General features: G+C 46.9%; 2 protein-coding genes across 2 annotated transcripts; both read right to left on the bottom strand.

Moving 5' to 3' along the window:
- Positions 1 to 2,031: 2,031 nt before the first annotated feature.
- On the bottom strand, positions 2,032 to 2,821 carry LOC125521641. Its single transcript, XM_048686702.1, has 2 exons — positions 2,578 to 2,821; positions 2,032 to 2,511 (listed from the first exon to the last, which is right to left on the bottom strand). The coding sequence occupies exons 1-2, from the start codon at positions 2,815 to 2,817 to the stop codon at positions 2,311 to 2,313; spliced, it is 441 nt and encodes a 146-aa protein (XP_048542659.1). The 5' UTR covers positions 2,818 to 2,821; the 3' UTR covers positions 2,032 to 2,310.
- A 1,352-nt stretch (positions 2,822 to 4,173) lies between these two features.
- On the bottom strand, positions 4,174 to 6,786 carry LOC125521640 (sphinganine C4-monooxygenase 1-like). The gene is made up of 3 exons (XM_048686701.1): positions 6,420 to 6,786; positions 5,892 to 6,187; positions 4,174 to 4,997 (listed from the first exon to the last, which is right to left on the bottom strand). Exons 2-3 carry the CDS (start codon positions 6,117 to 6,119, stop codon positions 4,431 to 4,433), a joined length of 795 nt encoding a protein of 264 aa, XP_048542658.1. The 5' UTR covers positions 6,120 to 6,187; positions 6,420 to 6,786; the 3' UTR covers positions 4,174 to 4,430.
- Positions 6,787 to 11,730: the final 4,944 nt, after the last annotated feature.

Consider the following 11,730-nt stretch of genomic DNA (forward strand, 5'->3'; position numbering starts at 1 on the left):
GAGCTCACTAACTAGCGAGTTGAGAAACTGAGTGTTCTCCTGTATTAAGTCAGTCTTGAGGGTGTTTGCAATCCTAAAAGTGGTGGCGTTGTGCCGCTTCATCAGCATCCCGACACTCGAACTTGCCTGGGGCAGACCAGTCAAGCCTTATTTATCAAAGTCGGATAATGTGGCATGCCCGATGAAATAGATGCGCGCATGCAGCAAAAAAATGATCGTTGATTACAAAATGATTGGCATACCAGTTTTGGGTAATTATTCTTTAGATACGTAGAGAAGTCGCCTCCGGTCGGCATGCGTGGGAAAAGAGGAGCTGGTGTGATTGGAGTGGGTGACGCTCCATGCGGCACTTGGGGCAGCCTGAACGAGATCTGCTGCGGATTAGCGATGGTGTGGGTCCCGTGTGGCCTAGCTGGCGCCCGTACTCTGTTGCATGGTAGGCCGGGCAGCATGGGAGCCGCGCGGCCAACTGGATCTGGTGGGGTGTCCCACGCACTCCTGGTATAGCACACCTGATCAGCCTCGCGGATCTGTACAGTTGATATAATTGCGGTTGAAGGATCAGCACGTGGGTTCGTAAAATCAAAACGTGGTTTTTAGAGGTGAATAATAAAAATCGGAAATTCAAGAACAGGACCATTGCGCCGGAGAAGTCTGTACTGCCTTTCCCCCCAACGCTGCACTGTAAAAGCATACGCCTGAACTGCATGTCGTCGAACACAGCTATTCGAGGGAATGTAGTGTGCGGTAGGTTGAAAACCCCCAGATCAAGGTTGTCTAGGTAAAAGACCTATTTACATAAAATAAAATGTTAAACGTGCGTATGGGCACAATTGATTCTAGCAGTAGAAATCCTGAAACTAACCTGCAAGAATAAATGGCAGGCGTGGAGATACGTGACAGGCCGTCCTGCCTTGAGATCTGCTTTTACTCTTGAACATGCAACCATCAACTCTTCTATCACGTATTCGCACCAACCAAACTCGCTAACGTGGTCTATCTGGACGAGTGCCCCCCCCCCCCCCCCCAGTAATGTGTGTTTGTGTGATCGTGGGTCGTCGACGGGGCAAGCAGATGCCCCATTACGAAAATGACAAATGCCATTTTGAAACTGTCTATCTCGAGTTTAGAACTTGACTCGTCTATTGGTCTAACTAGTATTTTCTCGACAGCATATAATAGGTTTTTACCGCTCGAGTTTATACTTAGCACATCGCGCACGTGGTTTGTCTCGGCGATCGACGCTTTCTGTATATGTACGCGGCCAGACGGTACTCCAAAAACTTTGAACACGTCCACTGCCCTGAAGGACATTTGTCTGCCAGGACGGATGTAAATAGTTCTAGACAGCTCATCAACTCTAGCCATGATCCATATACTTAATCTCAGGCTAATCCTTGGCAAATGTGGCACCTCCAGTATGCCTTCAAAACCCATCTCCTCGACAAGAGATTGTTTGAAGTCATCAAAGGAATCAAGCATGGCACGTACTTTTGTTGGAGAGCAGCGTGACGTTGGGGAGGGGTTGCTCGTGTCGTTCGTGCCCTGGGGGTGCATGGGTTCATCCATCTGCATACACACGCACACACACGCGCGGACAAGGGGGATTGATTACACCTTCACGAGTACAGAATGAAAGAAAGGTGCAACGAGAAGAAGATGCTTACCTTACCATTACCGGTGTCCGGCGACGGCCACAGCACGGCGACGGCGGTGGTGTTTACAGAGACGGTGAATCACGTGTTTGTGGCTGTGTGCTACCAGACGAAGGAACCATGTGGTGTGTGGGTCGAGGCTCGGGCCGCGGGAGCTCAATTTATAGAGCACGCGTGCCCTGGCGTCTTCTGCTCCGTTGCAGGCCGTCGTAATTGGAGCAATCAATCATGGGTGTGGCATTGATGGGGCGCATTGCCTTCTCTTATTGGTGCATTCAAGTGCATGGCGGACGACGACTGGGCGATGACTCATGACTCCACTCTCTCTTACAAAAAATACGTGTTTGCATCTGTTTCTTGATTAGAGACAGTCTAATTACGACGGCGGGGTACATAATTAATTGCACTTAGCAGCTCCCGCCCTTGCATGGGCAAGCTGGACGTACTAACTGATACATGCAGATCGCTAGAGATACTGTAACATACGAAAAGGAAACAGCATTCCCTACGCAGAGGGGATACAGCCCATGTGTGACTACGACATTGCCCTGTTCATGGCCATGGCAATGCGGTGGGTACATCAAACTCCACTGAGCGGCAGCAAGACGAAGGCATGTATGAGTACGACACTACGTACGCAGGACGGGGTGGTGCTTCAGAACTTGAGGAGGAAGATAGTGACCATGACCACCAAATTCGCGAGGCACAGCATCAATATGTTCTTCAGGAATGCATGGTTCTGCTCGAGCAGCGCGACGTGGCGATGAACCAACGCGTGCGAAATCAGATGTCCCCACCGCTGGCTTAAGTACTGTATGTACTTGTTCTCCCACTTCCAAAACTTGCACCCTCCATGCTGCAGAATGAACAAGAATCAGCATGCCCCGGAGAACATGAGCTGCGAGGATATGAAAAAACTTACCCCATGCCGTTCGCACTTGTAGAAGTGCCTCCCTGGGTTTAGTTCTGTCCCGGAGACAAACCACAGGACGTAGCCGGCGTTGCATTCGGGGCAACAGATGAGCGGGAGTGGCGGCATCTGGTTGCTCGTGTGATGAGATGGCGGTGGTGTCGCACTGCTACGGGACATGGACGAACACATGCTTTGCAAGCCCAGATAATCTGAGAATAATGGAGAATGGGAGAAGCTTGGAATGGCCATCCAAAGCAAGGAAGGATGGCGTTTAAATAGCCAGCGAGGAGCGTCGCCCAGCTAGCCGTTGCGACTGAACGGTGACCAACGCGATCTCCCTCACACGCCTGATGCGGGTAGCCGTTGTCACTGCCGGGCAGTAAATGCGGTCGCTGCCTTCTGTTTCAGCTAGCCGTTGTCACTACCAGATGCCATGTGGGCCTTCACTGATGCGCAGAGATTAATACGAGAGCTATACGAGATGGGATACGCTGCCCAATGGCCTTTATACGCGAACGTCGTATTGGAGTTAGCATGAATCGTGTGGGGACTACCGGTGCGGATAACGACCTCGCGTGGCCGCATGTGCACACGCGATTTATCGTTGTCATTGGCTCCTATATTCTTCACCAACTAACTATGCGCAACATGAAGATTGGGGAGGAGACATCTCTTCCACTCTTAAATCTATCCTTTTATTAATCAACACAGCTCTTAAAAAAACGTTAGCCAAATACAACTCATATCATATTATTCTAGTGTGTTAACTTCCACAGATTCTTTAGAAAGCAGGAACCATTTTCATGGTAAATATTTTTCATATATGTGATTTTTTTTCATTATGTACTACGCAATCACAGTTTTGGCACAAGACTAACACGGGCACATCTACGTGTTTTTTTTTTCAGATTTTGTTGTTGTTGCGGAAACAGATGTTCTTTTTTCATGGTGCACTTGTGTGTGTTTCATACTGCTCAGTATTGCGCCCAAATATTTGTAAATATACATCGATAGCAAGACTCCAGAAATGTTCACTCACGTACACCTAAAACAGCACTCGGTACACTTGAGAATAACAGCGAACCAGATTTGTTATTATTCTCCAACAAGCAACCTGAAATAGCAAAATACTCCCTCCGTCCCATAATATAAGAATATTTTTGACACTACACTAGTGTTAAAAACGCTGTTATATTATGGGACGAAGGGAGTAATGCTGAATGCACATAGCACCTATTTGACTAAGCACATGCGTGCAGTTATTCAAACATAAAAATATCACAGATACACATGCCCGCAGTAGAAACTGCTGTGTGTTTCCTGAACTTATTTGGAGGCTGCGTTTCCCGTGGGCTCTCTGCTTCTTTTAGGTCACCTCTGTGTGCTCATGGCTGCCCAATGCTAGGTTTGCAGACAAACAGAACCACGTTCTTTCAGGCTGGCACTGTCCATCAGACAGCCTGGTCCATACAGAAATTAACAACAGCTCCTTTTAAAATCTAAAAGAGCCCAAGCATCAGGAATCAGCATTAGTCGGAGAGACAATGTCCATGACAGCACAGAGAAGCTTTAAGAATGTGAGGGCCAACGCACTGCTGCATAATGTATGTAGTGCTAATAATACCAGCTCACTTTGGCCATCATCAGCATGAGGCTCACACACAACCAACCCACATGAGCAAATCAGAGTGGATCATCTTTACACAGTGTTTTATTTGCTATACCTTGGTACACAACGGCATTCCAGCAAGATGCTTTATCTATATGGACAGGAAAAGAATTCTACAACACAAATGTAGTTAGAAAAGATCAGGTAGAGCATTCTTCACCGGGCAAGTGAAGACCGGGAGAAAGTGAATCACTTAGTCAGACTTGCTCTGCGCTGCGAGTCCGAGATTAACAGGGCGCGCCTCCAAACCTCCTCCCTTGCGCTCCTCCAGAGTGTATGGCATGTAGGTCCCGAGGATCTTGTCCCACATGACGAAGAACGGCTGCGAGAAGTTGTACTTGTTGCCGTAGAGCTGGTGGTGGATGTCATGGTAAGCGCTGTTGTTGCTGAACAGCATGTGGAGGATATTCCCAGGAAGCCACAGGCCGCAGTGATCGTCGACGGTCTTGATGGTTGCGAATGAGAAGAAGAATATGGACGTCCTAGGAGTCATTCCGGCGACGAGGAACGAGAGGGCGCCACCAATCGTGTCCAAAATGAGGCCCTCGAGGGGATGGTTGTAAAGAGCGCCAAACGCGTATGGAACCACAAGAGTGTGATGCTTCGAGTGGATATGCTTGTACAAGAACTTGTTGATGTGCATGTATCTGTGCATGAAGTACTGCCATGTGTCCATAACAAACATTGCGATGATACATTGCAGTGCTATCACCAGGGCGGGAGGCTGCTTTCTCACAGTACCGCTGTCATCACCAATGATCTGCATTTTATCACATTTGCAGATCTTAGGTACAGTTACCCGTGTATGAAATTTCATCAGGTAATTCTGAAATCAGTGTTAAAAGCCAGACTTTGTTCAAAGAGAGAAAAATAACTTCCACTGATAATGGAGATATATCTGTACTATTTAAGACTCAATTTCCTTTGGAAAGCACGACCAGAAGTTCTGGAATTCATTAAATGAAGAACTAAAATGTTTGAAACTCGCCAGGCCTAGGTGCATAGTTCACTAATCCATCTACAAAACAAACAGCAAAATGACCGGAAAATAAATCTAAGCCTTAGTTTTAAATCAACAACATACACTGGTTTCAAGTCTTTCAAGATCTACTTCAACCAATAAAATCACGGGAAGCAACTTTACTGCCTTGAAATAAATTCCCCAATGTGAATACGACCATTGTGACTCTTGACAAGAGAGCTAACAGTTCATACATATTCAATCGACAAAAACAGCACTACATCCTCGTGGTCCATAAGTAATCTAAGACTCTCTTTCAATCTCCATATGAACACTAGACTGTTTGCTACTCAGCTATTTTTTCATGCTAAAACTGCCAACAGCAAGCTATTCCGTAGAAGGGTCTGAACTTGCTTGTTATTTTCAACAGAAAGGTTTGAACTCGCTGGTTTAACCATCATTCAGAAACTGTCAAAGACTTAATCAAAGCCTATGTTTCAAAATTGTTCACTGTGTCATGTCTGATTTAAACTGAATTTTAACCCAAATAGACCAATAATCTTTCTAACCATCCTGTATGTGGACATCCTATGAAGCTAAACCAGCACAACGAATCAGTCCACCATGGATTTAATAGCATCACAACAAGAAGTTTTCCATGGTAAAGATCATAATGTCAAGAGGATTATTTACCGTGAACAGGAGAAGTGAGACCGCAATCTGAAACCCCTGCTGCACAAGGACACCCTTGACGACCGTCCACTTGGAGACGACGTTCTTCACCTCCTCCTCCCCTTTGGGGTGGAGCCGGTAGTCGTCAATCTCCATCCTGTCCATCACGATGTACAGCCCCGAATAGAGCCAGTACACCGCAATCGGCACGAATGTGCCCAGCAGCTCGTCGGAGACCGCAAACGCCATCCCAGTGTGCTCCCCCAGCTCTCCAAATCTTTACTGCCTGTAGCCCGTCCACTATTTGAATCCTTCCGCTGCAAACACCCGGACAGTTAAAACTAGTACCAAATCGGGGACGGAGATAAAACGGGTGAAAAAAACCCAAATCTTGAGCCCAAACGCAGCATAAATCCAAAGGGGAGGGCACCAGCGCCAGCGTCGCCGCCAAGAACCGCAAATGCGCAGTCCTGGATGCGGTTCCGCAAAGCTGGAGCCCCAAGAAAGCGTTTTTGTCTGCAGAATCTGACAAACCAGGTCGGATCTTACCAGGCCGGAGGTAGGAAAGCTCCAGCAGCTCGCCGTCCAAGTGGCAGCGGGAGAGAGGGGAGGAGGACTTCCTCGTGCTGCCCCTGCTCGGAGGACGGCAGGAGACGCTGCAGACGGCAGCTTATTAAGGGGCTAGTTTAAAGCGGGGGCGGCAATGCGTTGGGTCCGCGAAGGCCGGCGAGACCGGCGGCTGGCTTAGGGGGGATACCAGCCTGACCCGAGCGGCGACCGCGAGGAGGAGACCGCGTGGGAGAGGAGAGGAGAAGATAATTTGCGGCCGCCCACCCCTCCTATCGGTTCCTGTTTTGACTGATCTGAAATGCCATGGGCTCTGACCAGCTGACTGACGGAGGCGGCAGCTGAGCTGGGCAATCTTTTAACCCTAACGCCGGAGAAAATAATGGCGGCCGGCACGCGCACGGGATTCTCTGCGGCGGGGCCACGTGGGCGGAAGATCGTCGCAGCGAGATCGTGCGCCGTGCTTGCTTGGTGGAGTAGAGGATCCGTGGTGGCGAGACGATGAAATCCGCCGTCTCTTCTGAAGTTTTCAGGAGGTTCCAGATCTATTAGTAGAAAAAAAAAATTCACTAGAAGTATAATCATCTTAGAATAATAAAAAACACTACTCCCACCATGTTACTTTATACAGTACATTTGTCCGGAAATACTTATCGAAGTAATGGATATTTGCAGACGAAGGGAGTATAAACAACGTCAATTCTTATGGATTGAAGGGAATACATCGAGTTCTCTAGGTCATGAAACAAGCATTATTTTACAAATAAAGTTTTTAACTTTGACGAACGACCGTACAACATATAAAAATTAAACCATAACTTTTACATGTGAATACTTTAAGATTGTGTACATATTGACCTGGTTTTAGATCATATCAGATATAATATAATCACTCAGGCTTAATTTAAATTTGCAAATCTGGAGCAACCAGATTTGTATGCCTTAACTAATATGAGTGCATTTCGCTTGTTTAAGAAAAAGAAAAACAACATAACCAAGGAGCGAGCACGAGATTAGAGGGGAGTTTTGAAATAGGGCAACCTCAAGTTGTTACATACCCTTTACTCGCAATTATTCCGGACAATCTCTTCCAAATATCGCTCGGATACCTCTCCCGCTCTCTCACATGCATTGAAATTAATAGATCGATTTAGTGTGCCCTGTATTTTATCTGTCCACCTCCTTTGCATGGATGGTAATCGTACAACTGATCCCCTCATGCACTGCCAATTAAGCTCTCATGGATCACCAATTTTTCATTAGGAATTGGATTCATGGCACCATTATGGGAAATTTCATCCTTGGCTTTGGGCTTGCAAAATTTCCAAATCTTTAAAATTATCCCTCTTTTTGCGATTCATAATTTTGTATCTGTCTACTTCCAATTCCATCAGCAATGCCTTCTTTCGATCTAAGTCAACAATCATATTGTCAATTAGACGGCGCATGCGATGGGCATGTGGCGGTGTCTGACGTGGTATTGCTAATGAGCCGAAGGAGACGCCCCTAGAGTAGATATGGTCAGACTTGGGAGAGACCCACTAGGTTTAGCTGGTCTCACTCATGGCAGATGGTGGCCCATCGGTGATATAGCCTAATTGACCGCATAGGTGGATATCTTTCCCTCTCAGCCTGGCTAGTCGTGGATGTGGTTCCTTCGATTTCATCCCAAAGCGAGTAGCTCATGCAGCATAGAATGCGGTAACCATGGTCTTCTTGGCCTAGTTGGGTGCTCTTGCGGATCATTTGTCCATGGGGCAACTGTGAGCTCGTCTGGTGGCAACGGAGGTGTAGTGCATGGCCCTCTCAGTCCAACCGGCCATGGCCACCAACTATTCGATGTTTGTTGTTTGATGATTGATGAATGCATTTTACACTCAAATTTACAAAATTTAATATTGATATAACTAAGGTATTGTTGGGTAACGCAGCAGAAATTCAAAATTTTCCTACGTGTCACCAAGATCTATCTATGGAGAAACCAGCAACGAGGGGAAGGAGAGTGCATCTACATACCCTTGTAGATCGCTATGCGGAAGCGTTCAAGAGAACGGGGTTGAAGGAGTCGTACTCGTCGTGATCCAAATCACCGGAGATCCTAGTGCCGAACGGACGGCACCTCCGCGTTCAACACACGTACAACCCGACGACGTCTCCCATGCCTTGATCCAGCAAGGAGAGAGGGAGAGGTTGAGGAAGACTCCATCCAGCAGCAGCACAACGGCGTGGTGGTGATGGAGGAGCGTGGCTATCCTGCAGGGCTTCGCCAAACACCACGGGAGAGGAGGAAGGAGAGATGCAGGGCTGCGTCATATAGAGGAGAGGCACTCGCGTGTTATGAGCAGCCCAAACCTCAACTATATATAGGGGAAGGGGAGGGGCTGTGCCCCCTTTAGGGTTTCCACCCCTAGGGGTGGCGGCCAGCCTAGATCCCATCTAAGGGGGGCGGCCATGGGGGAGGGGGAGAGGGAGGCGCACCAGGATGGGCCTTAGGGCCCATCTGCCCTAGGGTTTGCCCCCTTCTCCTCTCCCTTGCGCCTTGGGCCCTTGTGGGGGGGCGCACCAGCCCACCTGGGGCTGGTCCCCTTCCAAACTTGGCCCATGAAGCCCTCCGGGGCTGGTGGCCCCACTTGGTGGACCCCCGGGACCCTCCCAGTGGTCCCGGGACGTTACCGATAAACCCCTAAACTTTTCCGGTGACCAAAACAGGACTTCCCATATATAAATCTTTACCTCCGGACCATTCCGGAACTCCTCGTGACGTCCGGGATCTCATCCGGGACTCCGAACAACATTCGGTAACCACATACAAACTTCCTTTATAACCCTAGCGTCATCGAACCTTAAGTGTGTAGACCCTACGGGTTCGGGAACCATGCAGACATGACCGAGACGTTCTCCGGTCAATAACCAACAGCGGGATCTGGATACCCATGTTGGCTCCCACATGTTCCACGATGATCTCATTGGATGAACCACGATGTCAAGGATTAATCAATCCCGTATACAATTCCCTTTGTCTAGCGGTACGATACTTGCCCGAGATTCGATCGTCGGTATCCCGATACCTTGTTCAATCTCGTTACCGGCAAGTCTCTTTACTCGTTCCGTAACACATCATCCCGTGATCAACTCCTTGATCACATTGTGCACATTATGATGATGTCCTACCGAGTGGGCCCAGAGATACCTCTCCGCTTACACGGAGTGACAAATCCTAGTCTCGATTCGTGCCAACCCAACAGACACTTTCGGAGATACCTGTAGTGTACCTTTATAGCCACCCAGTTACGTTGTGACGTTTGGCACACCCAAAGTATTCCTACGGTATCCGGGGAGTTGCACAATCTCATGGTCTAAGGAAATGATACTTGACATTAGAAAAGCTTTAGCATACGAACTACACGATCTTGTGCTATGCTTAGGATTGGGTCTTGTCCATCACATCATTCTCCTAATGATGTGATCCCGTTATCAACGACATCCAATGTCCATGGTTAGGAAACCGTAACCATCTATTGATCAACGAGCTAGTCAACTAGAGGCTTACTAGGGACATGGTGTTGTCTATGTATCCACACATGTATCTGAGTTTCCTATCAATGCAATTCTAGCATGGATAATAAACGATTATCATGAACAAGGAAATATAATAATAACCAATTTATTATTGCCTCTAGGGCATATTTCCAACAGTCTCCCACTTGCACTAGAGTCAATAATCCAGTTCACATCGATATGTGATTAACACTCAAGGTCACATCCCCATGTGACTAACACCCAAAGAGTTCTGGGTTTGATCATGTTATGCTTGTAAGAGAGGTTATAGTCAACGGGTCTGCAACATTCAGATCCGTATGTACTTCGCAAATTTCTATGTCATCTTGTAGATGCAACTTCTACGCTACATTTGGAGCCACTTCAAATAACTATTCTACTTGGAGCTATTCTAAATTGTTGCTCCATTATACGTATCCGATATCTCTACTCAGAGCTATCCGGATAGGTGTTAAGCTTGCATCGACGTAACCCTTTACGACGAACTCTTTTACCACCTCCATAATCGAGAAAATTCCTTAGTCCACTAGTTACTAAGGATAACTTTGACCGCTGTCCTGTGATCCATTCTTGGATCACTCTTGTACCCCTTGACTGACTCAAGGCAAGGCACACTTCAGGTGCGGTACACAGCATAGCATACTGTAGAGCCTACGTCTAAAGCATAGGGGACGACCTTCGTCCTTTCTCTCTATTCTGCCATGGTCGAGCTCTAAGTCTTAACTTCATACCTTACAACTCAGGCAAGAACTCCTTCTTTGACTGATCCATCTTGAACACCTTCAAGATCATGTCAAGGTATGTGCTCATTTGAAAGTACCATTAAGCGTTTTGATCTATCCTTATAGATCTTGATGCTCAATGTTCAAGTAGCTTAATCCAGGCTTTCCATTGAAAAACACTTTTCAAATAACTCTGCATGCTTTCCAGAAATTCTACATCATTTCTGATCCATAATATGTCAACAACATATACTCATCAGAAATTCTATAGTGCTCCCACTCACTTCTTTGGAAATACAAGTTTCTCATAAATTTTGTATAAACCCAAAATCTTTGATCATCTCATCAAAGCATACATTCCAACTCCGAGGTGCTTACTCCAGTCCTTAGAAGGATTGCTAGAGCTTTGCATACTTATTAGCATCTTTCAGGATTGACAAAACCTTCCGGTTGTATCACATACAACCTTTCGTCGAGGAAACAATGTTTTGACATCCTATCTGCAAGATTTCATAAATAATGTAGTAATCTCTAATATAATTCCAACAGACTCTTAGCATCGCTACGAGTGAGAAAGTCTCACCGTAGTCAACTCCTTGAACTTGTCGGGAAACTTCTTAACGACAAGTCGAGCTTTCTTAATGGTGACATTTACCATCATTGTCGGTCTTCCTGTTAAAATCCATCTGTACTCAACAGCCTTACGACCATCGAGCTGTTCTGCCAAAGTCTACACTTTGTTTTCATACATGGATCCTCTCTCGGATTTTATGGCCTCGAGCCATTTATCGGAATCCGGGCCCACCATCACTTCTCCATAACTCGTAGGTTCATTGTTGTCTAGCAACATGACTTTCAAGACAGGATTACGTACCACTCTGAAGTAGTACGCATCCTTGTCATCCTACGAGGTTTGGGAGTGACTTGATCCGAAGTCTCATGATCAATATCATAAGCTCCCACTTCAATTGGTGTAGGTGCCACAGGAACAACTCTTTGTGCCCTGCTATACA

Source organism: Triticum urartu, chromosome 7 (genome assembly GCF_003073215.2).
Source record: "Triticum urartu cultivar G1812 chromosome 7, Tu2.1, whole genome shotgun sequence".
NCBI classification, from domain to species: Eukaryota; Viridiplantae; Streptophyta; class Magnoliopsida; order Poales; family Poaceae; genus Triticum; species Triticum urartu.

Coding starts and splice junctions, on each gene's coding strand:
- LOC125521641 (XM_048686702.1), bottom strand. CDS start 2,817: ATGGCCATTCCAAGCTTCTCCCATTCTCCATTATTCTCAGATTATCTG. Junction 2,512..2,577: donor ACAAGTGCGAACGGCATGGG/GTAAGTTTTTTC, acceptor TTCATTCTGCAG/CATGGAGGGTGCAAGTTTTG.
- LOC125521640 (XM_048686701.1), bottom strand. CDS start 6,119: ATGGCGTTTGCGGTCTCCGACGAGCTGCTGGGCACATTCGTGCCGATT. Junction 4,998..5,891: donor TCTCACTTCTCCTGTTCACG/GTAAATAATCCT, acceptor GATAAAATGCAG/ATCATTGGTGATGACAGCGG.